Source organism: Bombina bombina, chromosome 7 (assembly GCF_027579735.1).
Source record: "Bombina bombina isolate aBomBom1 chromosome 7, aBomBom1.pri, whole genome shotgun sequence".
Taxonomy (NCBI): Eukaryota; Metazoa; Chordata; class Amphibia; order Anura; family Bombinatoridae; genus Bombina; species Bombina bombina.
Genome location: NC_069505.1, coordinates 596,986,323 through 597,013,564, shown reverse-complemented (window position 1 = coordinate 597,013,564; position 27,242 = coordinate 596,986,323). Strand labels below are relative to the sequence as shown.

General features: G+C 41.5%; 1 protein-coding gene across 1 annotated transcript; it reads right to left on the bottom strand.

Annotated features, from left to right (window-relative positions):
* Positions 1-15,046: 15,046 nt before the first annotated feature.
* Positions 15,047-26,327, bottom strand: LOC128667184 (E3 ubiquitin/ISG15 ligase TRIM25-like). Its single transcript, XM_053722113.1, has one exon. The coding sequence runs from the start codon at positions 26,310-26,312 to the stop codon at positions 24,726-24,728; it is 1,587 nt and encodes a 528-aa protein (XP_053578088.1). The 5' UTR covers positions 26,313-26,327; the 3' UTR covers positions 15,047-24,725.
* Between the last annotated feature and the right edge of the window lie 915 nt (positions 26,328-27,242).

Here is a 27,242-nt window from a genome sequence, read left to right as displayed (position 1 = left end):
CATAGTACACAATAAACAGTATATACCACATAACACACAGTACATAATACACAGTACACAATAAACAGTATATACCACATAACACACAGTACATAACACATAGTACACAATAAACAGTATATACCACATAACACACAGTACATAATACACAGTACACAATAAACAGTATATACCACATAACACACAGTACACAATAAACAGTATATACCACATAACACACAGTAGAGGAATGTAAGGTAGCAAAGTCTCCTGTAATGGAGTTAAGGGATGGGCATGACAGGCTAGTGAAAATCCCAGTGTAGTGTAGTGGCAACAATGTTGCAAGGTAAGGGGAGGTCTTAGGCTTACCATTTATAAGGAGAGTTCTGGTAGAATCTAGCCTCTTCTTCTGGGATTTTCAAAGGAGAAAGTTTCTGTGTCATCCTTCTAGTGAAGATGTCCCGTTCCAGGAGAAGTGCTGCAGTGCCTCTTCGTTTCAGAGAGACGTCAGGGAGGTCCTTGCGCAATACTGCACCTAGAATAGAGGAAGTGAGGATGTGGTGCCACCAACTCCGGTAAAAAACAGGCCTGTATCCTCTGCCATCCCTCCCTTACATGTTACCCCACCTATACAACCAGCTCCTGTGGCTGGATCCGCTGGGCCTGATACTGCGATGGTTACAGGCCAGGCGGATGCAGCGGGTGGGGGAGCTGTTGCAAATCTTGAAAGGGCAATGGAGGCTGGTATAAGGGCCCTTACGGCCTCTGGCATGTCACGGGAGGCTGCTGCAGCTGTAGTGGGCCTGTTTAAGGCTCTCACTGCTGCGGTTTTGCTCCCGGTTGCCGCTCCTGTCATTCCGGTTGTGGGGCCTACCCCCACCTACCCTCCGCCCTCCAGTCAGACCAGAAATTCATTGGTGGCTCAGTCGGAGCCTGCTACTACAAGTGCGGGCTCCGGTTGCGGCCTAGCGTCGGCCGATCCCACTTCCGGTTTAACATCTGCTGCGCGTGACGTCACTTCCGGCGGTGACGCGCGCAGGCGGCCGGAGCAGGGAGCGGCGAGGAAGACAACAGGGACACACAAGAGGCCAAGCCTTGTACTTACCACAGGTGAGTGGGGATTATCCGGGCAGGCCAGCTCCGCTGCGCATCACTCTGCAACGTCAGGGAGACTCAGAGGGACTAAGTATGGAAGGCCAAGCTTTGTGGGTGTTCGTGGTGCTCAAATGGCGTATCAAAGGCCAAACCTGGGTGAACAAAATGTGGCCTATGTGAATAAAACAGGAGCGCATGTGGCAGAAGCCAGAATGAATGCTGGGGTGGCACAGGGAATAAGCACTGGGGCCCAGAATAGCCAGATAGGGTCAGTGAATGAGTGGGATGCGGCTGATGATGCTGAGCTTATGAGTGGGGTTAGTAACAGCGCTGGCCCAAGTACTTCTACCCCCACCCGCGGCCGCGGACAAGGGGCGCATGTGGCAGGCCTGGATACTCCCCTCTTGTTTGCTTCTTCTTTTCAGGGCTCCATGGCTTCAGCGCCAGTGGCAAAGATGTCCGGCGTGGCATGCACATTGACAGCATTCCAGGCAAGAGAAGGAACATCAGGAGCAGCAGCGGGGACCGTGGCGCCCTCCACCTCTGCAGCTGGTGAGAAATCTTTATTGAAAATGTCGCACACACTTAGCACTGACTCCAGCACTGATTAAGATTCTGATGGGGGTAGGAAGCTAGGGCTTAATAGCAAGGGACAGCGGCGCAAGTTTAGGATGCTGAAGCTATTGGTCGCAGAGCGGAATCAGAGTACAAGGCTAGGAGGTGAGGTGCATTCACAGCTGTCAGCAGTGCAGGGTGGCTCATCGCCCTCCCTGAGCAGGGTTGCAGGAGCAGTGAGTGGAGTACAGGCGCAGGATACTGCTGTTAGTGCAAGAAAGGTGGCTATTCAGGGCGATTCATACCCCTGCAAAATTCACTGCCTTCACGCGCATTTGAAGGCCAAGACAGTGCAGAAGATTAGGGATCACAAGTATGTGAATATGTTTGAGCTGTCGCTAGAAGCGCAGCGGGACAAGGAGCGTAGCGAGGATGGTACCGGTCCGAAAAAGATACAGCGTCCGGATACTTTTGAGGAATGGAGGCGGACGTTATAAAATATGCAGATACTATTGAGTGTATTTATAACAGGTTTGGGGAAGTCATGTAGAGAGCATATGATAGCGAATTCAGAAGGAAGATGGTAGGGAACCCTGTCCTTAATTTCAGGGTCAAGGATTTGGACTTATGGTCCCTACTTGTCCCCAAGAAGGGAGGGGGATTGCCAGTGCGATTAGGGCCCTCGAAGCTGCAGGGCCTGGTCAAGCGGCGTGGCAGGGTGTGTTGGCATTAAAATGAAAAGCAGTGCGATAAAGGGTCGTCCTGCTCCTTTCGTCACACCTGCATATACTGCGGTGGACAGCATCCAGGCTCCGACTGCCCTAAAAGGAAAGAGGGTGGAGCCAACCGCGAAGCCCACAAAGGGGGCGCTGGGCAGAAGAGCTCCAACGCCCCTGAGGCTGGACGCAATTAGGCCCTGGTTAGCGGCCTACCCTGATAGGGAGGCCGCAGGCTGGCTTCTAGAGGGGATTGGGGAGGGTTTCCGGATTCCAACAATGAATGCAGTAGTTGGGTCCTCCTCACACAGGAATTTGAAGTCGGCCTATGAGATGCCAGGGGAGGTGAGGGCAAAACTGGGCAAAGAAATTGCGCTAGGGAGGTTTGCGGGTCCGTTTGATATGCCTCCCATTCCCGAGCTGGTTATTTCACCGCTGGGGGTGGTCCCTAAAAATGACCCGGGAAAATTCCGCCTGATACAGTATTTGTTGTATCCAAAGGGCAGGTCAGTAAATGACGCGATCGACCTGACGATCAGCTCGGTGTCTTACCAGTCCTTCGATCAAGCCTTAGAGTTGGTTACAGCGGCGGGGCCGGGCACGCTGCTGGCCAAAATGGACATCGAGGATGCGTTTCGTTTGCTTCCCATACACCCAACGTCGTTTAGATTGATGGGGTGTAAATTCGAAGGGCGTTACTACATAGACAAATGCCTACCCATGGGTTGCTCGCTTTCATGTGCCTATTTAGAAGAATTTAGCACATTTTTGCATTGGGCGGTAGTGACAGAGGCCGGTGGGGGCGTCATGGCACACTACCTCAACGATTTCCTGCTGGTGGGCAGCGCGGATATGTGGGATATGTGGGAATGCGATCGTCTGATGGCAGTGATGAGGGGCCTAATGGCAAGATTTGGCGTACCACTCGCCGAGGACAAGACGCAGGGCCCCTGTACGAGCCTTACATACCTGGGCATTGAGATAGACACTGCTGCAAGGCTATGTCGTCTGCCCGCCGAAAAGGTGGACGCCATGCTCACGGCGGTCCGTAAAGCAACTACGGCCGTCAGCATGCCCATGAGCGAACTGCAATCAGTTCTGGGGATCCTCAATTTTGCCTGCAAAGTTATACCCATGGGCCGCGTGTCTAATAGGAGGATGGAAGCTAAGCTTTCCACTCTTAACAGCTCACGGCGGGTCACAGTGCCTGAGGACATGCGTGAAGACCTTAGGGTATGGGAGCGTTTTCTCAGGGAGTTTAATGGAACACTATTATGGCGTTCCCCTCAGGCTTCCAGTCAGACAGTACATCTCCTGACAGATGCGGCAGGGGCTTTCGGATATGGGGCATCCCTCGACGGCCAATGGAGTGCCGAACCATGGCCTTTGTCATGGGTTCAAAGGGGTCTGACTAGGAACTTAACGCTCCTGGAGCTCTTCCCCATAGTGGTGGCGATGGAACTCTGGGGACCAGTTTTGAAGGACCGGTTCATCGTGTTTTGGACGGACAATGCTAGTGTTGTTTTCGCAATTAATAGATTTTCCGCTTCCTCGCCAGTAGTTGTTAGGTATTTGCGTCAGCTGGTGCTTAGATGCTTACAATACAACATCCAATTTACAGCGAGACACGTCCCTGGGGTTAATAACACATTAGCGGATGCACTATCTAGGTTTCAATGGGAGCAGTTCCGTAGATTGGCTCCCAGTGCAGCAGCCTCTGGCTTACTTTGTCCCCCTTCTGTTTGGCAGTTGGCGGGGCATGGAACTCTGTCGGGCACCTAGTGCAGGGGTCGTTGGCACCGAACACCTGGAAGGCCTACTCACAGCACTGGGGTGAGTGGGTAGGATATTGCCTTGAGCGCGGCGCCGTAGTTGAGGGGGCTTCGAGAAACCTGTTCTTGGAATGGCTCGCTGGCTGGAATAGGAAAGGGATTTCTAAAGGAGCTATAGCTAATAAGATAGCGGCCATTTCATTTTTCTGCAACCTGCTAGACTACCCTAATGTCACGAAAGGCTTTATGGTAAGGCAGGTAGTTAAAGGTTTTGGGCAGATTGGAAGGTAGCACGGGAGACGCCCGTGAACCGGTGACCTTGTGCAGGTTAACTAAACTGCTCGAGGCCCTGGTAGATGTATGCATTGATCGTGGCGAAAGGGAGCTGTTTCAGTGCGCATTCTCTTTGGCATTTTTTGCTGCCCTGAGACCGGGGGAGTTGGTCGATGCCTCCAAGCAGGCAGTTAGGACTGGTATACAAGTGACCCACATCAAATGGGCTGGGGATAACCTGCTTTTGTTTATCCCCCATTCCAAGACGGACCAAGAAGGAAAGGGGGCCTGGGTGACCCTGACCCCTTCAGTTTCAGGAGCCTTCCCAGTATTGTCGACTATTGCGTATGTAGCGCAGCAGCACACATGGCCCAGCGCAGTTCCTGGTACACGCTGACGGGTCTAACTTATCCCGGTACCAGTTCGCAGCAGTTCTTAAAAAAGCTGGTGTGTTTATGTATTAAGTTTCTTAATCATTTGTAATCCATTTTAGGTGTGGCCACGGGCCCTACTCGAATTTGGATCGTAGGGCACTCATACGTGCACTGGGCGGCCCTGAGGGCTCTCTCTCATCCTGACGGGCAGCAATTGGGGCTATCGGTGTCAAAGGCCTCGGTGAGATGGTTGGGTCGTAGAGGCTTACAGTGGAATGGTTTGCCGGCCCTCCTTCAAGATGCCAGACACAGATGGGGGCAGCCCCATATTATTCTCCTCCACATGGGGGGCAATGATTTAGGTTGCGCACCGGCTTTGGACCTCATCAATGTTATGAGGTCTGATGTACGTTGGATTTGTACAACGTTCCCGGGGTAAGGTTGGTTGGTCCAACATAATCCCCCGGTTGCATTGGAGATTCTTCCCCACACCTAGGACAGTTTACAGGGTTAGGAAGAAGGTGAAAAGAAAGTTGGGTAGAGCAGTGGTGGCTGTAGGTGGTTTTGTGGTCCGGCATGATCAGATCTCAGCTGATAAAAAGGGGCTATATGTAACATATCTCAGTCTAATGTCACTATCCCTTTAAGTCTTCCTTCCCTGACTGCTGGTTTTGGGCAGTATTTACATTCAGCTTGCCTGCCTGCCTGATTAATCATTCATGCACCTGATTCCCTCAGCCTCTTTTTAAGCCTTCTCAGGTCTAATGTGCTTTGCATTAACTTTGAAGTTGTGATCCTGAACAACAGAGGTCTGTGACTGTTTCCTGCATGAATTTACCAACTATTTCAACCTACAGCATTTTCTATTACCAATGCTTAAAATCATCAAATCGCAAGTATCCAAATAATTCCATTTCTGTTTCCTGGACACTGCTTCTTAACAAACTCTGAACTTTATTATAAATCAAGCATACTTTTGGTTATCATCACTCTCTAATTACAACAGCATCTTACTCAGAACTTTATAACTATTTCTCTGCTACAAGTTGTCATTGCTTAAATATCCTGCTGCAAATATGTTAACATATTTAGAACTCTGCATCTATATGTTCAGTTAAAAGCTTTCATGTGATTCTCCAATATATGTACAAACAGTAATTGATGCCTTAAACTTAACTTTCACCTGTGCTGCTCTGCTAATTACTGACATACAGCTCTATATAATATTATGTACTGTGAACCTGCAACAAACCTAGTTCGCATATATATGCACAAACAGTAATTAATGCCTAAACTTGCAGCTTGTCTAAGTACCTGTGCAGCTGTGCTTTAACTCTGACATACAGCTTTATATAATATTATGTACTGTGAACCTGCAACAATCCTTAGTTTGCATCTAAGTGTCAATCTTTTACCAGATTACTCTGAAGCCTGAACATTCCACTTTGCTATATTTTTCTCTCATTGAATCCTGCAGCTACTCCTATTAACTAACTATAAGTCACAGTGAAGTCAGAATATATTGTATACAAATGTTGCACTCTCCATTTATTCTACAATAACTTCTAGCAACTATGAATCACAGAATATCATCTTTCCACGTCCAGGATACTCTTCCCCGGGTCAGGGGTCGGTGTCTCCAAATCCCTACCACTGCCCCGAGGGTCTGTGTCCTGAGCGCATGTACACTGGATCATGACAGAAAGTTAATGCCTAAAAAAGGGATTCGCAGTGGTAGTGGATGCACCGACCCTCAAAGGAAAATAAAAAATTACAACATAACTCAGACCCAAGCAATCCCTAAAGGAAAAACAGAAGATTTTCAAACTTTTAAAAATTTAAAGACACAGTACTCCCATTCTAGACAATCCTCTACTCATGTTCGTGGTTACCATTTTGGTGAAACTGATCCTGAATCTGACTATGAAAATGAAGAGGATTTAACCATAGCTTCAGCAGAAAAAAATCAGATTTTTAAAGATTTAAAGAGACAGAACCACTTTTCTAAAATGTCATCTGTTCCTCAATTTCGTGATTACCATGTTGGTGAAACAGATTCTGAGTCTGACTATGTAACTGAAGAGGATGCATTCATAGATTCAGCAGAAAAAATTCAGACCTTTAAAGATTTAAAGAGACAGGACTACTGTTCCGGATTACCATCTAATCCTCCTGTTTGTGATTCCTATCCTGGTGATACTGATTCTGAGTCTGAATATGTCAACAGGGAGGAAGACTTCACGGATCCAGCTGAACTGGCATTAGACTGGTATGAGCGCAAGTGTATTTTGCCACAAACTCAGACAAAACCTCAATCTATTGTTTATAATGACATGCTTGGTTGTTATATTTATGAAACAGACAGCTCCCATCATGAAACCTCTCATGGAAATACTGATCTTCCTATTTCTGATACTCCCATGGATTCGTTAGATTGGACAGATTCAGAGCCGGAAGAAAAAACATCTGGTTTACAGACCGCTGTTTGGAGAAAAAGTTCCCTCAACTACTATGCTGATTTATTACATCAGAATTATGTATCCAGTGATGAAGAGGATTTCTGTTCTCAACCTGATATAAGGTACTACAAGCCACAATGGCAGCAACCTAAGAAGCCTCATACTGGGAAGAAATATCAGTTATCTAAGCTCTCTAAGAAAAAAGAAGAAGAAAATCTTTCTGCCTACAGAAAATCAGAAGTGCAAAGAGGAAACTCAGCCTGAATCTCCTGTTTTAGTTTCTGTTGTACCAGACCCTCTCTTGCCTCATGACACTGTCAACACCGAGCTGGATGATGTCTATAGTCACCTTCAGTCTGCTCTTAAAGCATCTAATGGTATCTCTTTTCAGACTCTACAACAACTACAAAAACTGTTTCCAACTATTGATTTTGTGCATCCCACTCATGCTGCCTCAATGTCTATAAATCCTGTGCTAGAAACAAAAGATAATTTTGTTCCAGATATACAATCTAACAGTTTAACAGAGATAGTCCCTGGAGAATTTAGCTCTGATATTCAAACTCAAATAAGTATGCCTGCTGAACCCCAGACAACTTCTCAGTCAGAATCTTGAGTCACAATTCCTCCGCATCTACCTGAGTGTGGCATATTTCAGTACACTTCACCTTCTCAAAATTCTTCTGTTACTGCATCTAAGAAATTGTTTCCCTTGGGAGATACTTTGCATCAACCTACATTTTCTACTACATCAGTTTCCTGTACAGGAATTCCTGATACTGAATCCTGTGAGGACAACTTTGAACCAAGTTAGCAAGTGGACATTCTTGACCCTGAAACTTGTACAAAAGTTCTTCAAGAAGATTCCCCAGTGCCCATTCCTGTTCCTGTTTTCCATGATTATACTACTAAACCTGACATCAAGGTGGACTCTCCTGTTTTTGAACCTGGTATGGGTATTCCTTTGTTTAACCCAGAAATGGGTGTAATAATACTTGATCCTGAAGATAGCCATGCCCTCTACTCAGAAGCGAGTATGGTTCTTGGCTCTAAAGTGGGTCTTGTTAATTCTACGTTTATGAACCCTGAAGAAAGCCTTGCCCTCTGCTCAGAAGAGAGTATGGTTCCTGGCTCTAAAGTGGGTTCTTTTTCTTTCTCTATAGTTGAACCTTGCCCTGGCATGGGCATTCCTTCACCCGATCCTACTGAGGATATTCCTGAACCTTGCCCTGGTGAGGGCATTCCTACACTTGATCCTATTGAGGATATTCCTGAACCTTGCCCAGATGTGGGTACTTCTGAACCTTGCCCTGGCATGGGCATTCCTCCACCTGATCCTACTGAGGATATTACTGAACCTTGCCCAGATGTGGGTATTCCTGAACCTTGCCCTGGTGTGGGCATTCATATACCTGTTCTTAGTGAGGACACTTTTGATTCTGAATCCAGTAAGGAGACATTTCATATTGAATTAGAAGATGGCAAGAACTGGACAAATCTTGCACTCTACACTCCTATCTCCTACTTTAAAGAAAGCCCTGCTATTGCGTTAGAAGTGGCTATCAATCCAGAATGCTGCATCTCTATTTCTGAAGCTGAGGAAAGCCTATTCATATCTCTAGGACTGGCTGCCTTTTCATTGGCTATGTACATGGTCATCTATCATGAAGAACATCCGCCTATCTACCCTCAGGATGATTCTGTGGTAGGAAGCTCATTGTATGTTACGTTCATGCATTCTCACGATGACTACAAAAAAGTTGACTTCAAGTTTTGCTCTCATCATTGTCAAGATCTTTTGATACCTGAATTACATGGCCTTTACTTCATCATTCAACTTTTTCAAGAGATCTCCAACCCTCCTTTCTTGATTTCCGATTGGACTCACTACCTCCATACACCTACTACCGGTTCTCCATATCATTTTTGTTCTCTCTCCTTTTGGATTGTGTTGGGCGCCCGGAGGTCACCTTTGAGGAGGGGGATCTGTAACATATCTCAGCCTAATGTCACTATCCCTTTAAGTCTTCCTTCCCTGACTGCTGGTTTTGGGCAGTATTTCCATTCAGCTTGCCTACCTGCCTGATTAATCATTCATGCACCTGATTCCCTCAGCCTCTTTTTAAGCCTTCTCAGGTCTAATGTGCTTTGCATTAACTTTGAAGTTGTGATCCTGAACAACAGAGGTCTGTGACTGTTTCCTGCATGAATTTACCAACTATTTCAACCTACAGCATTTTCTATTACCAATGCTTAAAATCATCAAATCGCAAGTATCCAAATAATTTCATTCTGTTTCCTGGACTCTGCTACTTAACAAACTCTGAACTTTATTATAAATCAAGCATACTTTTGGTTATCATCACTCTCTAATTACAACAGCATCTTACTCAGAACTTTATAACTATTTCTCTGCTACAAGTTGTCATTGCTGAAATATCCTGCTGCAAATATGTTAACATATTCAGAACTCTGCATCTATATGTTCAGTTAAAAGCTTTCATGTGATTCTCCAATATATGTACAAACAGTAATTGATGCCTTAAACTTAACTTTCACCTGTGCTGCTCTGCTAATTACTGACATACAGCTCTATATAATATTATGTACTGTGAACCTGCAACAAACCTAGTTTGCATATATATGCACATACAGTAATTAATGCCTAAACTTGCAGCTTGTCTAAATACCTGTGCAGCTGTGCTTAACTCTGACATACAGCTTTATATAATATTATGTACTGTGAACCTGCAACAAACCTTAGTTTGCATCTAAGTGTCAATCTTCTACCAGTTTACTCTGAAGCCTGAACATTCCACATTGCTATATTTTTCTCTCATTGAATCCTGCAGCTACTTCTATTAACTAACTATAAGTCACAGTGAAGTCAGAATATATTGTATACAAATGTTGCACTCTCCATTTATTCTACAATAACTTCTAGCAACTATGAATCACAGAATATCATCTATCCACGTCCAGGATACTCTTCCCCGGGTCAGGGGTCGGTGTCTCCAAATCCCTACCACTGCCCCAAAGGTCTGTGTCCTGAGCGCATGTACACCGGATCATGACACTATATCACCCAGACGGCGTCCGCCTCTCTGATGAGGGGCTGGTGATATTCATGTCAGACCTCAGAAGGGCCTTGGTTACCCATATTTAGCTTGTGGCGGCAAGAGTCCATCTTTTGGAGTTAGCCTGTCTCTTGTGGCGGGAGGTCGTAGCCATAAAACATCTGAGGGCAGAGTCTGCAGAGGTGACAGTCGGGCTAATGGGCAGGGGTGATATCCTCAGGTCATGACCTGGGGGACCCCGCCCCGCGGGTCTGCTGGCTGAAGATTCTTTAGGACGTCTGTGCCTCCTAGACGGAATGAGGTGGAGCCACATTTTGTGGCCCCCCCTTTGGCACTTTGCAAAATTCCATAACATCTGGCTGCGACCTCTGGTCATATGGAGCTAACAGTACTATTTTTACTAGGCCTCGAATGCCGCCACGAGTTAAATATATATAGTCAGTTTCCGTTGAAGTCAGGTTTATTCAAATGTTAATAAACATGACCATGATATGGTCTTATACCCAACTCTCTGTGTCTGTGGGGGTTATTGTTATCTTAGTAAGTTAAGTAAGTAGTTAGTAAGGAGTTGGAACTACCAGATACAGCATCAGCCCTTAGAGGAATGTAAGGTAGCGAAGTCTCCTGTAATGGAGTTAAGGGATGGGCATGACAGGCTAGTGAAAATCCCAGTGTAGTGTAGTGGCAACAATGTTGCAAGGTAAGGGAAGGTCTTAGGCTTACCATTTATAAGGAGAGTTCTGGAGGAATCTAGCCTCTTCTGGGATTTTCAAAGGAGAAAGTTTCCCTCCCACACAACCCTTCTTACTAGTTGGTTAATATGTTAACCAGTAATGGCGTCATTCAGGCTAATGGCTTCCTAGTTGGTTGATGATTATTTAGGGGCTAAAGGCGGGGATAGGGTTAGTTGGCCTAATCGTTGTAAGACCTTAGCAGTAATTTAGATGCTTCCTGGGGGTCATTGCTGGAAGGCTTTGTCTCACCAGTACCTTAACAGGTAGAAGCTCAAAAACATGGATAAGATACATCTCCTAGCGGCGGAAGGTCATAGCCATAAAACATCTGAGGGCAGAGTCTGCAGAGGTGACAGTCGGGCTAATGGGCGGGGGTGATGTCCTCAGGTCGTGACCTGGGGGACCCCGCCCCGCGGGTCTGCTGGCTGAAGATTCTTTAGGACGTCTGCGCCTCCTAGACGGAATGGGGTGGAGCCACGTTTTGCACCCCCCCCTTTGGCACTTTGCAAAATTCCATAACATCTGGCTGCGACCTCTGGTCATATTGAGCTAACAGTACTATTTTTACTAGGCCTCGAATGCCGCCACGAGTTAAATATATATAGTCGACTTCCGTTGAAGTCAGGTTTATTCAAATGTTAATAAACATGACCATGATATGGTCTTATACCCAACTCTCTGTGTCCGTGGGGTTATTGTTATCTTAGTAAGTTAAGTAAGTAGTTAGTAAGGGGTTGGAACTACCAGATACAGCATCAGCCCTTACACAATAAACAGTATATACCACATAACACACAGTACATAACACACAGTACATAACACACAGTACACAATAAACAGTATATACCACATAACACACAGTACACAATAAACAGTATATACCACATAACACACAGTACATAACACACAGTACACAATAAACAGTATATACCACATAACACACTGTACACAATAAACAGTATATACCACAAAACACACAATACACAGTCAATAGCACACAGAACACAATATACAGCACATACCACTCAGTACACAATACACAGCACATAACACATAGGGGCCTATTTAACAAAGGTCTGTCGGACCTGATCCACCAGGGCGGATCAGGTCCGACAGACCTCGCTGAATGAGGAGAGCAATACATTTTCCGTATTCAACATTGCACCAGCAGCTCTGGTGCAACGCCGCCCCCTGCAGAGTCGCGGCCAATCGGGGGGTGTCAATCAACCCGATCGTACTCGATCGGGTTGAATTGCAGCAATGTCTGTCTGCCTGCTCAGAGCAGGCGGACAGGTTATGGAGCAGCGGTCTTAGATATGCTCCATAGTACATAATACACAGTACATAGTACACAGTACATCACACAGTACAGAATACACAGTACATAACACACAATACACAGTACATAACACACAGTACACAGTACATCACACAGTACAGAATACACAGTACATAACACACAATACACAGTACATAACACACAGTACACAGTATATAACACACAGTACACAATAGAAAGTGCATAACACACAATACACAGTACATAACACACAGTACACAATACACAACACACAATACACAGTACAAAGCACACACAGTACACAATACAGTACATAGCTCACAGTACATACAACAGTACACAGTATATAACACACAGTGCACAATACACAGTAAATAACACACTGTACACAATACACAGTACATAACACAGAACACACAATACACAGTACATAACACACAAAACACTGGACATAACACACAGTAAATAACACAATGTACACAATACACAGTAAATAACACACAGTACACAATACACAGCACATAACACACAGTACACAATATACAGTACATAACACACAGTACACAATACACAGTACATACAATACATAGTACATAACACACAGTACACAATACACAGTAAATAACACACAATACACAGTACACAACACACAATACATAGTACATAACACACAATACACAAAACACAGTACATAACTCACAGTACACAATACAGAGTATATAACACACAGTACACTATAGACAGTACATAACACACAGTACATAATTCATAGTACACAATACACAGTATATAACGCACAGTACACAGTATATAACACACAGTACATAACTCACAGTACACAATACAGAGTATATAACACACAGTACACTATAGACAGTACATAACACACAGTACATAATTCATAGTACACAATACACAGTATATAACGCAGAGTACACAGTATATAACACACAGTACAGTATGGTTCCATGAAGAACAAATAATTAAAGGGACATGAAACCCAAAAATTTTCTTTCATGATTCAGATAGAGAATACAATTTTATACAACTTTCTAAATTAACTTCTTTTATCTAATCTGTTTCATTCTCTTGGTATCATTTGTTGAAGGAGCAGAAATGCACTACTGGTTTCTAACTGAACACATGGGCGAGCCAATGACAATCAGTATATATGTGCAGCCACCAATTAGCAGCTAGAACCTAGGTTCTCTGCTGCTCCTGAGCTTACCTAGATAAACCTTTCAGCAAAGGATAACAAGAGAAGGAAGCAAATTAAATAATAGAAGTAAATTGGAAAGTTGTTTAAAATTGTATTCTCTATCTCAGTGTTTTTCAACCAGTGTGCCGTGGCACACTAGTGTGCCGTGAGAGATCCTCAGGTGTGCCACGGCAGACTGACAACAGTGTGACATATTTTTTAAACTTTGCTTGTTTTTTACTCCCAGTGCAGGGGTAGTTTGTAGGAGGCATGGCATAACAGCACAATACATACAGTATGTGTGTGTTTGTGTGTATGTGTATATATATATGCTGTATTAGGCTACAATGTGTGATTTTTTTTAAATTTTGGGATGGTGGTGTGCCACAGGATTTTTTAATGTAAAAAAGTGTGCCACGGCAAAAAAAAGGTTAAAAATCACTGCTCTATCTGAAAGAAAAATTTTGGGTTTCATGTCCCTTTAAGAAAATAATTACTTATTAATATGATTAATCACATCAGATTGCTACTCACAGGGTATGTATATGATATAAGATGATAACTGGAAAAGGTGACGATATTATACCAGAATATGAACTAAAATATTAATCAAATTCATGCTGAAAGCATTAAAATCCTTTTAAGTCCCCTCCTAAAAATGTGATTTTAAATACATCTCTTAAAATATTATAAGAATTGTATGGAAGCATACATCAGATAGGTATATTATATAGATTTAATGTTATGCATAGACCTAATATTTAGAATGTATGGGAATACATACTAAATCAATATACTTGTGTTTGGTATTGATATGCATCTTCAGTAGTATTAAACAGTCCCATATATGTTGACCAGATAAGTTTATTAATATTAGAAAATATAGTATAGTAAATGTACACTTTGAACTGTAGCAAATATTGATCATGAAACTGTTTTTCTATGTCTGCTGCCCCCCGATGGAATAAAACGAGTATAACATCCAAAAAGTTTGACTGTTAAAAGAGAGGCATTTCCCAATAACCAATGAAAGACAAGCTCTGAAAAGGGTGTATCCAAGTCTATTGGGGGATTAAGAAATGGGGAGGAGTTTGGTCTCTGACAAAAACTCCTTGCACAAAGAGAATGGGCTTTTCTTGCTTGAAAATTTATTGGTGACTATTGCAATCCTGCTTGCTGCCATTTTGCTTACAGAGAGACTCGAGTGTGCGAACACAGATTTCTGTAAGACAAATCCGTTGGGACCCTCTTTGTGGATATGACAATAGACACATCTGGATATTGAATTCTCAATCTTGGTTGTGTGGTAATGTATTAATGGTTATTTCATATTTTTTATAGATTTTAAAGCAAAGATATTCTTTATTGCTGTAGTTCAATTGAAGCTGGTGATTTAAAAGGGTATTTTGTATTTTAAACTTATGTTCCATTGGCCTGTGTAGTCTAGAAATAATTATATTAATGTTAAGTTAATTTTATTGCTAAGAAAGGTTTTGTTTTCCAGATTTATTCAGTCAGTTTTATCTTATTTTATTTATTTTTTTTAATTTTTCTTTATTTAAACAATTCAAAACATTAACAAGCTTGATAGTACAGTTCAGTTTGCAGTTATTACATACAAGTTACATTATCGACAGAACAATATCATTACGTACCCAAGTTTGGCATTGTACATTTCCAGTGAACGAAATACACCATAAACTCACTTTTGTCTAGCATACAAATATTCCTCCCAGATAAACATGATTGAATAATAATCCTCCATTTTATGTATCAGGTTATAGTGATATTTCTCCATTGATAAGGTTAAGGATATCTGGGCCTCGATCCGATATGCAGCGTCGCCTGCAAAAGCCGGCGACGCCAAATTTTGCGCTGGTTTGGTATCACATATACGGTGTAACATAGAAGTTATTAGGGCTAATATAGTTAAAATGTATAATATAATAACTATATTAACCCTAATATAATTAGGGTTAATATAGTTAATATAGGTGGCGGCAGTGTAGGGGGTTTAGAATAGGGGTTAATGTATTTAATATAGGTGGCGGCGGTGTAGGGGGATTAGATTAGGGGGTAATACATTTATTATAGGTGGCGGCAGTGTAGGGGGATTTAGATTAGAGGTAAAAGAGCTGATAACTTTGTGACAATGCCCCGCAAAAAGCCCTTTTAAGGGCTGGTAAAAGAGCTGGTTACTTTAGGGCAATGGCCCGCAAAAAGCCCTTTTAAGGGCTGGCAATAGAGCTGTTTACTTTGGGGCAATGCCACGCAAAAAGCCCTTTTCAGGGCTATTTGTAGGGTTAGATTTAGGTTTAGTGGTAGGGATATTTTAGTATTTTAGGGGTTAATTAATTTAATATAGCTGGCGGCGGTGTAGGGGGATTAAATTAGGGGTTAATAATTTTAATATAGCTAGCGGAGGGGTAGGGGGATTCAATTAGGGGTTAATAATTTTAATATAGCTGGCGGCGGGGTAAGGGGATTAGATTAGGGGTTAATAATTTTAATATAGCTGGTGGCGGGGTAGGAGCTCACATTAGGGGGTAGGTAATGTAGGTGGTGGCGGAGTAAGGGGCTCATATTAGGGGGTAGGTAATGTAGGTGGCGGCAGAGTAAGGGGCTCACATTAGGGGGTAGGTAATGAAGGTGGCGGCGGTGTAAGGGGCTCACATTAGGGGGTAGGTAATGTAGGTGGCGGCGGAGTAAGGGGCTCACATTAGGGGGTAGTTAATGTAGGTGGCGGCAGGGTCCGGGAGCGGCGGTTTAGGGGTTAATTAATTTATTATTAGGAGAGTGAGGGGGGATAGCGGATAGAGGGGTATATGTGTCGGGCTATGTTTGGGAGGCGTGTTAGACAGTATGGGAGATTTAATACTTTAGTCAGTTTTTGTAGGCGCCGGCAGTTTCTAGAGTGCCGTAAGTCACTGGCGAATCCAGAAATTTGTACTTACGCAGATTTCTGGACATCGCTAGTTTGTCAGACTTACGGCACTTTAGCATCTGACGGCGCCGTATATGGGATAGCTCGAGTTGCGAGCTGAAACTACGGGTAGCGCAGGTTTCCATGCTTGCGCCGAAACCTGCGCCGTATATCGGATCGCGCCCCAGATTTATCAGATCTCCTTTAGATGGGGTAACCGTGCTTTTCCACCATCGTGGAATCAGCTGTTTAGCACAGTTTAACATTATACTCAGTAGTGTTGCTCTAAGACGACATCTAATTTTAGTTGGTTTGTGGAATAAACATGTTATTGGCTCAAGGGGTATATCATATTGGGTTACCTTAAAATTCTTAAATATTGGGGCAATGCCACCACACCTGTAATAATGTGCCTATGTGGCCACAGTTTCTCCAGCATTGAGCTTTGGCATTTGGATACATTAATCTATGTGGTGTTAGGTACCATTGGCTTAGTAGCTTTATATTTGTTTCCCTGAATTTCATGGTAGAGGAAAAGGAGTTCATATGTTTTATAATGGTGAGCCAATCTTTTTCTGTAAGTGAAAGTCCCAGCTCCTCTTCCCATTTCTTTGTATATGGGGGCAAGTTACGTGAGTGGTAGTTCAATATCTGTTTATAAGCCATAGATAGGTGGCCCCTAGTTGTAATTTGTTGATAACAGATATTTTCTTTTGGGGTCAATTATCTAAGTATTTGTTGCCTATTGGGGTGTGTATATATAAGGTGTCTCAGTTGGAGATATTTGAACCACTGATCAAAATGCCTAACATCTAATCCAGCTAGTTCCTCTTTTGAATATATTGTACCCTCCCTTAAAACCTTACAAAATGGGAGTAACATATGGATCGTGCTGTCAGCAGTAATTAGGTTATGTTGTTTTGTTTTGAAAATAGGATTAGTGAGTATGACAGTTAGAGGAGAAGGTATAGATGAAATAGGGTGAAGCGTTTAATTATATAGTTCCAAGTTTTGAGGGTTTTGAGGAGTGATGATAAGGTAGTTATAGCCTTTTTGTTCTGAAAAGGTCAGACAATATAGGCTGCCTAGATTTGGGTAAGAGGCCAAGGAGCATTCAAGCATTATCCATTCCTTATCGACACAACTTTTACACCAGTCTATAATTCTGACAAGGTGTGTAACGAACCTATAGAATTCAATATTGGGAACACCTAGTCCACCTTTATCTTTTGACATATACATAGTATTCATAGAAACCATCTTCATATGTTCAAACCATATATAGGAATTAAGTTTTTTTTGTAAAGAGTGTAAGAGTCTGGAAGTTGTATAGGTAGAGCTTGAAATATGTATAATATTTCTGGGAGTATGACCATCTTTATTGAATTTATACGACCCAGCCAAGATATTGACTTATGTTCCCAGTCATGCAGTTCCTTCCTTATACTTTGTAATAATGGTGTATAATTTAGTGAGAATAGTAGGGATTTATTTTCTGGGATCTGTATACCCAAGTATTTAATTGATTTTGGATTATGACGGTAACCAAAATCTAGTTGTAGCTTACTAATCAAATGAGAAGGATTATAGAGACTAATAAATTCTGATTTTGTCTACTTTATTTTAAAAAAGGAAACCTGCCATAATTGGAAAGTTCCAATGATAGCACTGCGAGTGATGTTGCCGGCGATGTTAACGTGTGCATCACATCATCAGCATATAGTGCAATTTTGTATTTTGTATTGATTGTCATGAACTGTAACTCCTTTGATATCGGGGTTCTGGCGGATTTTAGTTGCTAAAACCTCCATTGCTAAAACAAACAATAAAGGAGAAAGTGGGCATCCCTGTCTCATGCCATTGGTTATACTTATAGAGGGCGTTGAGTCATTTAAGCGAATTCCAGCTGTTGGGGAATTGTATAAAGCAAATACTTATCGACTATGGAGTGACCAAATCCATATTTATAAAGTTTAGTTTTCAAAAATGTCCAGTTTAGTCTGTTGAAAGCTTTTTCGGCATCTATTCATAAAAATATGGCTGGTAATTTGTTTTCTGTGACTTGATCAAGGAGGTTAACTATTTTTAAAGTGTTGCCCCTGGCTTCTCGGTGTGGTGTGAAACTTGCCTGATTAACGTGTATTATTGTTGGAGGAATTTTATTTATTCGGGGGCAATAATTGTAGCAAAAAGTTTAACATCCACGTTGAGTAATGAGATAGGCCAAAAATTTGGTGGAGTAGTTGGAGGTTTACCGGGTTTAGGAATCATTGTTATATGTGCCTCTACCATATTTTGAAAGAAAGGGTTCCCTTCGCCTATTTTATTAAAAAGTTGTAAAAGAAATGGGGACAGAATGTCTTTAAAATAGTGATAGTATTTGATGGAGAAGTTGTCAGGGCCTGGGCTTTTACCTGTATTCAAATCCTTAAGTACTCTAAGTAGTTCTTGATGAGTGATAGGGAAATCTAATTCCTCCAGCTGTTCAGGTGTGAGGGATGGTAAAGTACAACTTTGTAGATAGTCATCAAGTTCTGACTCTTCAAATAATCTAGCTCCATTGGGGGCAATGTTATAGAGCTTAAAATAGTAGTCCCGAAAATGTTTTCCGGGGTAGTTAGTATTTTTTGTTTTTGAGGGGTGGTCAATTGGTGTATATATGATTTCAATTTTCTTTAAGAGCTTTAGCCAATAATTGACCTGCTCTGTTTCCTTCATAGAAAATTTTTTGTTTGAATTTATAAGTTATAGTTTGTTGTTCTTGGGCTAAAGGTGCTTTTAATTTATTTCTTATGTTCAGTAAATCTTGCGAAACCTGAGGGTCAGTGGGTGTTTTTTTATGTTGTTACTCGAGTTTGGATAATTGTAATGTTAATTCAGCGTATTGTAGGCGCTCTGCTTTTCTAATTTGTGCCTTAAGCTTAATAAACTCTCCCCTCATATAATACTTGTGCGTTTCCCATAAGGTGGAAATATTGATGTCAGGGGTAGAGTTGATTGCAAAGAATTCTTTAAGGGATTTTGTTAATGTATCCGTGTGTTCATTGTTATATAATATAGAGTCATCTAATTTCCATATAAATTCAGTGTTTCTAAAGTTAGGCCAGTTTAAAGAGAGCAGCACAGCAGAATGATCAGACAGTAGCCCCAAAACTCCTAGGAATCGCCCCTCAGCATCTTTGGTAGTATGTATATGTTGGAATGCAGTATTCTTGTGGAATAAAATGATCACCCCTGTCTTTTTTTGGGAATCCGAATTGTGATAATGTTGTGTGTAGTGGGGGCCTAAATATTTTGCTTCCCGCTGTCTCTTAAAGTGTGTCTCTTGTAGAAACAGTATATCTGCGTGCCTTTTATACAGGTCTAACTGCCAATGAGTGTTTATTGGGCGAATTGAACCCCCTAACATACTGTGAGATTATATAGAGATTGCGTCTCAAGGTTTCTTGTGGTTATTGAAGCATCTGTCGTGGAAAGCCAAACCATAAAAATAGTGTTGCACAGGCATATGAACTGTACCATTCTGAGTGTGAAATAAACATAGAAAAATAGAACATTTGCTAAAAGTATAAGAAAATATGAAAGATAACAACATTTTTAAACAATGTATATCTAATAACTAACATGGGTTATTCTAGAATGTAAGACTCGGGAATCTTATAGAAACCTTACTTAATAACTTGAGGACCCACCATTGTGACATGCTAAAAGAAGTAAACTGGCTGTCGCTGGAATCCAGACGCACCCTCCATCTTTCCTGCCTTTTGTTTAAGAGCCTTTCTGGGAAGCTCCCACCCTACCTGAGCAGAATGCTCTCCCCGGCTATTCCCACCTCCTATAACCTCCGATCCAGTACCAGCACATTATTTAGCTTGCCTCAATACAAAAAGAAAGCAGCTCGATCCTCCTTTTCCTACAGAGCACCACAATTATGGAACGACCTCCCGCACACTTTCAAACCTTCCCCATGCCTAATATCCTTTAAGAGATCCCTCTCTACATATCTCAAAACAGAATGCACCTGTCATGGTTGATTAAATATTTCCTACCTGTTCTATGTTAAATCTTTTTGCATATATTGTGTATTATTATTGTTTTTGTATTTTATTGTACCCTATTGTATCAATGCAATGTTTTGTGTACCCAGGACATACTTTAAAACGAGAGAAATCTCAATGTATCCTTCCTGGTAAAATATTTTATAAATAAATAAATAATGTTATCCTGATAACTATGATTTAGTTACGCCAAAAAATATATCTTTGCCACCTAAGTGGCCTTTATAAAGATTCCTCCGTCAACCTGTAGTGCAAAACGTATAATTCTAAATAAAAGTCAATTGTTTATTGCAGCAAAAGTTTCTTGAGTAAACTAACAGGCCATACCCTAAGGCTATGTAATCTTCTTCGGTATGATCACATTAAGGCAGCATTACTCACGGTATAAGAAATTCACATTCAAGGCGATTCTGGATCAGAATCCTCTCCGTCTTTAGAAGAAGGGGAGGACAGGGCCTCCATATGCTGTGAAACTGTCTTTGAAGCTCTGTTTTGGAGAAAGTCTACCTTTTATAGGAGGTTGTACAGTGTTCCACGACTCCTTTTTCTTCTGTGCCTGAGATTTTGTGCTTTCAGATGACTGCTCCTGTTTGTCAGATATTAAAGAAGGGGGGTCCAAGTCCATTAGTTTACAGAATTGGGGGATTTATTGAGGTCTTGAACATGTAATCCTTCTGTTGTTGTGAATCACCATAAGTTGAAGTGGAAAACCCCATCTATACGGTATCCTCTTATTTCTGAGCATGGTCGTTAATGAGGATAATTATTTTCGCCTTTGTAAAGTGCGAACAGACAAGTCAGCATAGAATTGTAGGACAACTCCACAGAATCTCACAGGTTGCTTCTTTATAGATGCCACCATAATATTTTCCTTTTCTTGGAAATTTTTGAATTTAATAATAATGTCTCTGGGGGGCACTGTGTCTTGTGGTTTAGGCCAAAGCGCTCTGTGGGCTCTCACCCATTGTATATTAGCTGCATTGGGGTCATCTAGCAGATGATGGAATAAGGCTGAAAGATACACAGGAAAATCTTTTGGGAGAACTGATTCTGGGGTTCCATGAATTCTTATATTTTTCCTCCTACTCCTCAGTCAGTTTTATTTATTGTGAAATCTTTTAAGAACTGCACATAAATTAGCTATTGCGTTGATAATATACAATCCATATTTTGTCATTGGACTTGTGTTGTTAGCTAATTACAAATAACCTTGTAAGTTTAATGGTAAGGTGTGATTTTAATAAGCGATTCATTTTGAGTAAGGTTAATTTATAGAAATATTTCTTTTATAGCTTGCTTGGTATAGAAAATTGTAACAACTAAACATACAGTATATATTTGGCCATAATTAATATGCTATTTGCTGCATAAATATAATCATTTTGTTTTAATAAGGATTAACTGATCAGAACTTTGGAAATATTGTTATGTAAATATATATTTCCATCACCTCCCCAAGGTGCACAAATCCTTGGAGGAGGTGAAAGAAGGCCGATTGTGGCCGGCATTGGTTCCCTTTTTGAGCACATGTCTGACTGGGTGGAATCTCTGTTACAGCCCCTTGTCTTCAAGTTACCTTCATATTTGAAAGACACCAAGCATCTTTTGAATTGCTGGAACAGATAACATGGGAAGAGCAATTACAATGGCTAACAGTTGATGTGGTTAGCCTGTATTCCTCTATTCCCCATCTAAGTGGCTTGGAGGCAGTTAACTACATGCTAGACACCTTTAGCGATTACGATGAAACTCTCAAAAAGTATGTGTTGCAAACGCTAGATTTTCTGCTCACACATAATTTTTTCCAGTTCAGTGGGGTTTTCTATCTCCAGAGACGTGGCACAGCTATGGGGGCAAAGTTTGCCCCTGCCTATGCCAACCTCTTTATGGGTTGGTGGGAGGTGTGCCACGTCTTTGGAGATGGAAACCCATTTAAGCAGGAGATATGTATGTACAAAATATAAATCGATGACCTCCTGTTCATTTGGACAGGAGGCCGTCAAAAAATGTTGGATTTTGTTCACTATCTGAACAATAATGACATTAATTTACAATTCACATATGCATAGGATCCACTCTCAATGCCATACTTGGATCTTCTCTTAACAGGGGATAAAGATACCCAAAGAGTAAAAACAACCCTCTATCTCAAACCCATTGCTACTAACGCCATTCTTCATGGACATAGTAACCACCCATGACACACTGGGTTTGGTGTAGCAAAGGGTCAATTCATCAGGGCAAGAAGAAATTGCACTGATGAACAAGACTTTGAGAAAGAGAGTTTGATTTTGCTTGAAAACCTAATGAGCAGGGGCTATAAGAAAAAGGTGATTAACCGTGCATTTTTGGAGGTCAGAAGGATGGATAGGAAACAGCTACTTGCTGAACAAAGTTCTAATATAAAAAAGAAACAGAATTTTGATCTATCCAAACCAACCTTTATAACCACCTATAGTGCACAATTTGACACTATCTGTGACATAGTCAAGAAGCATCTTCCGATTCTCACAGCTGAAGACAGCCTTAAAGACTTTGTCTCACACGGCTGTAACTTTGTATCTAAGAGACAGTGTACTTTGGGTAATATGTTATCTCCCAGCTTGTTACGCCAATCACCTATGAATAGGAGCAGTTGGTTGGAAGTTAAGGGTCATTACAAATGCCACTTCAGTAACTGTTTATCCTGTGGATTCACATGGACATCAAAAAAATTTAAATCATATGTTACTCAGAAGGTGTATGACATTAACTCCTACACCAATTGCCGTTCTACCTTTGTGATTTACCTGATTGACTGTACACTATGCAAAGAACAGTATGTTGGGTGTACTACCTGAGAAGGCAGAAGCAGGATTAGGGAGCACCTCAAGAACATTGAGAATGGTACAGAATGTTTGGATCTGGCTAGACATTTCATACATCTTCACCAAAAGGTAGTCACCACATTCAAATGGCAAGTGATTGACCACATCAGACCCTCTGTTCGTGGAGGAGACAGATCAGCTAAATTACTATATAAAGAAGCTTTTTGGATTTTCAAGATGCAGACTAGGAGGCCAAAAGGTTTCAACATAGATGGCGACATCATTAATTTTTGGTGCCGCCAACATTGAGTAAAATATAATCTATTTATGGTGACAAGATTTAACTAACTTTACAGATATCTGAATGCATTTCTACAAAATGTTTTACCTTTACATCACTTTTATATGATAGATTCATTCGGTCTATCAATATATGCTGGTTTATAATTTTATGAAGACCTTTCTAGATATACTAGTCTGGTAAATATCCAGCTATTTCATCAGATAAATATGCTATACATGCCTAAGAGCATCTAAGTACCAAATTGTGTTTTTCTACATTCAAGCTTGTCTATGAAAATAGTCTGGTAATTATCCAACTATTTCCTTAGATAAGTATGCTATATATGCCTAAAGGCATCTAAGTACTATATTGTGTTTCTTACATTCCAGCTTGTGTTATGAAAGTAGCTATATATTTAAGTCTATTTTTTATTTTGGATTAATAAAGGCTATGAGGCTGCTGTTTATATTTAATATGCATATTTCATTTGAGTTATAATATTTATGTAGATACAATAGGAATGTTCACAATACTTCTAATTTTTAAATATATTGATTTATTATATTGCACATTATTTTCATTCTGTAATTGTTATATATGTTATATATGATATTTTACTCTCATACTGATTTTGTGTTCCCATAAAAGGTCATGTGCCCTTTAAATTAGCAACCTGTAATTATCTTACACCTGAGGACTCAGGTGTATATAAGGATGTTGTATTGACATTTAACTTATGTCCATGAATAAGGCAGAGGGCTGCCGAAACGCGTAGGACTGTTTGTCACTACAGGTTGCAAGGGATACTTGCTTTTATGCTGTTTTATCTTCTTCAATAAAAGTAAGCTGTTTATTTGAACGCTTTGAGGCTTGCTGGATTTCTTTTCGCTTATATAAATATGTAACATGTTGGATTACACCGCTGAGATAATATTTATAGTTATATTCTAACAGATATAATAGTATCAACATCCCCCTGCCTACACCTGCTTATAGTAACATAAACTAGACTTTCATGCACAAATATCTTGTTGTATTTCATCCCCAGTTCATACACAATGTGCACAATACACAGACATCACAGGCTCACAGGGAGCAGCATTATTAGTATGGTCAGTGTATCTAGCACAGGATTCTCACACAGGTATCACAACCTACACATAATGCAGCATGAAGAGGCTCAGTGAAGGTGACAGTGACGGTGTGTAAGTGTCTGATCGGGTCACACAGCTCATAAAAGGTCAGACGCCCAGCCTCATAGTCCAGCAGTATTCCTACTGTGTCACATGACAGAGGGGGGTGTAATAAGGTGTTTCTATTGTTATGTCTCATGTAAAGATCTTTATAATAACCCCACAAACCCCAGGACTTGTTATTATTTCCTATCACAGACTGATCTCCTCCCCTCCCCATACTGGTATAACAAACCCCTACACACCAGCGCCCTGATTTACTGATCTGCACTTCCCAGTAATGTCGTCCTGAGGAAAAGCTCCTGGTGCTTAATACCTGAGAATAATCTGTAAATCTCTCTGATGTTACTGGTCGCTGCTGGTTTATATATGACCAGCAAACAGTTTTCAGTTCACCTGATACAATAACATTATTATGAGCTGTGTTTATATCCAGTAATATGTCTGATGTCACCTGCATATAGATCTCTCTCTTTACATCAGTCACAATATCAGCTAAACCTCTGTATAAGGTCACTGAGATCAGACCCTCATTCAAATCCCCCCCAGCAGGGACCTGTTTATCACCTCTCTGTGTGACCTCATTATCTCCCTTCTCAGCCCCACAAAAGTCACCTCTGTGTGATTCCTGTTCTTGTAGGACAGTTAATGGGTCAGTCATGTTGTACAGCTCCTCAATGTGACACATCTTCCTGGTCAGCTCGTCCTTCTCTTTTTCCAGCTGCTGGATCAGATCAGAGATTGTGAGTAAAACCTGCTCCTGCTGCCGGGTGATGTCACTCAGGACTCGCTTCTCTAGGTCTTCCAGCTGTTTCCTGATGTCCATAATCAGGGCAGTGAGTCGCTCTGTTACACCAGCTGCTTTCTCTTGCACCCCTCTCCTGTGCTCCTGCAGACTCTGGACTCTTTTCTCAGTCTTCTCTCTCTTTGTGGTCAGTTTCTGAAGAACATTTCTCAGTTTCTTTTTCTTCTTCTCAGAAGCCTCATTCAGCAGCTCCACCTGGTGTCCCCTGTGCTCTCCGGCCAGGTTGCAGGACACACAGATACAGGCAGCATCCTCAGTGCAGTAATATTCCAGCAGCTTCTTGTGTTTGGAGCATTTTCTGTTACCCCAGGAAGTGGTGGGTTCGGTTAAGACGTGTTCCTCAGACTTGCTGTGTACCCTCAGGTGGGTATCACACAGAGAAGCCTCACACAGCAGACATGATTTAGTAGCAGGTACAGGAGAGTGAACACAGTAAGTGCAGAAGACCCCAATGTCTTTTTGCTCTGGCTGAGTAATCTGTAAATGCATCACTACATTACAAAGCGCTATGTTCCTCTGCAGCTCAGGTCTGTTACTGAATCCCTTTCTGCACTGAGGACAGGTATAAACCCCAGACCCCTCCTGGGTACCCAGCACACTCTCAATACAGCCCAGGCAGAAGTTATGGCCACAGCTGAGATTTACAGGATCTGTATAAATGCTCAGGCAGATGGGGCAGGTTAGCTCCTCTCTCAGATCAGCAGTCGCCATTCTTGAATTCAGCAGCAGGAAACAAAACTTACATTATCTTCCTACTCAGCACAAGGGCGTGGCAGTTACGTAACTGTATGTGCTCTGCCTGTTAACTCTTTATGTCCCAGACTGTAGTGACCAGGGCAGGTTTGTAAGCTCTGATAAATGTTCTGTAGCGCTCAGTAATTTGTGTATTTGATGACATCACATGAAATATTAGCACAGAAATAAATCTAGTTTTTCTGTTGTGCTATTTGTCTGTGAATAAAATATTATATCACACAGTATAACAGCACCTACATATACATAAGATAATGGTAGATAAATGTTATGCAGTTTAAATCATCTGTAGTTTCCTTTTCTTAGAATCTCTAATTTATAAAAAAAAAATGTAATTTGTGTTAGTTAAAGGGAAATGCAAAGTTAAAACTTATTAAACTAATATGATTTGATAGGGGCAGCTACTTTATATAAAATGCTTCTAATCTATATATACAAAAAAAGTACTAACTGACTGACTCATCAACGCCCAGCTCAAACCGTTTAACCTAGGAACGTGAAATTTGAAAGTTACTTTGTTTTTATGACGTAGGCACCCACTAAGGAAGAATTTTGGAAATTGCGTCCCTAAGGGGGTGAAAAAGGGGGGTGAACTTTTTTAATGAGGATACCAATATTTTAAAAACCGACAATGTTACAAACGTGAAAATTGGTATTAAAATTGTTCTTGAAAAATAAAGAAACACTTGTTTTACTATTTCCCCCAAATCTAGTTAAGGGGGGGTCAAAAGAGGGGGGGCTGATTTATGAGGATACCTATATCTCAAAAACCGACAATATTACAAACATGAAAACTGGCATTTAGATTCTTCTTAAAAAAATAAAGAAACACGTGTTTCACCATTGCCCCAGAATACACTTAAGGGGGTCAAAAGAGGGGGGTGCTCA

Excerpts from the sequence above, each read along its gene's own strand:
- LOC128667184 (XM_053722113.1), bottom strand. The coding sequence starts at position 26,312 with ATGGCGACTGCTGATCTGAGAGAGGAGCTAACCTGCCCCATCTGCCTG.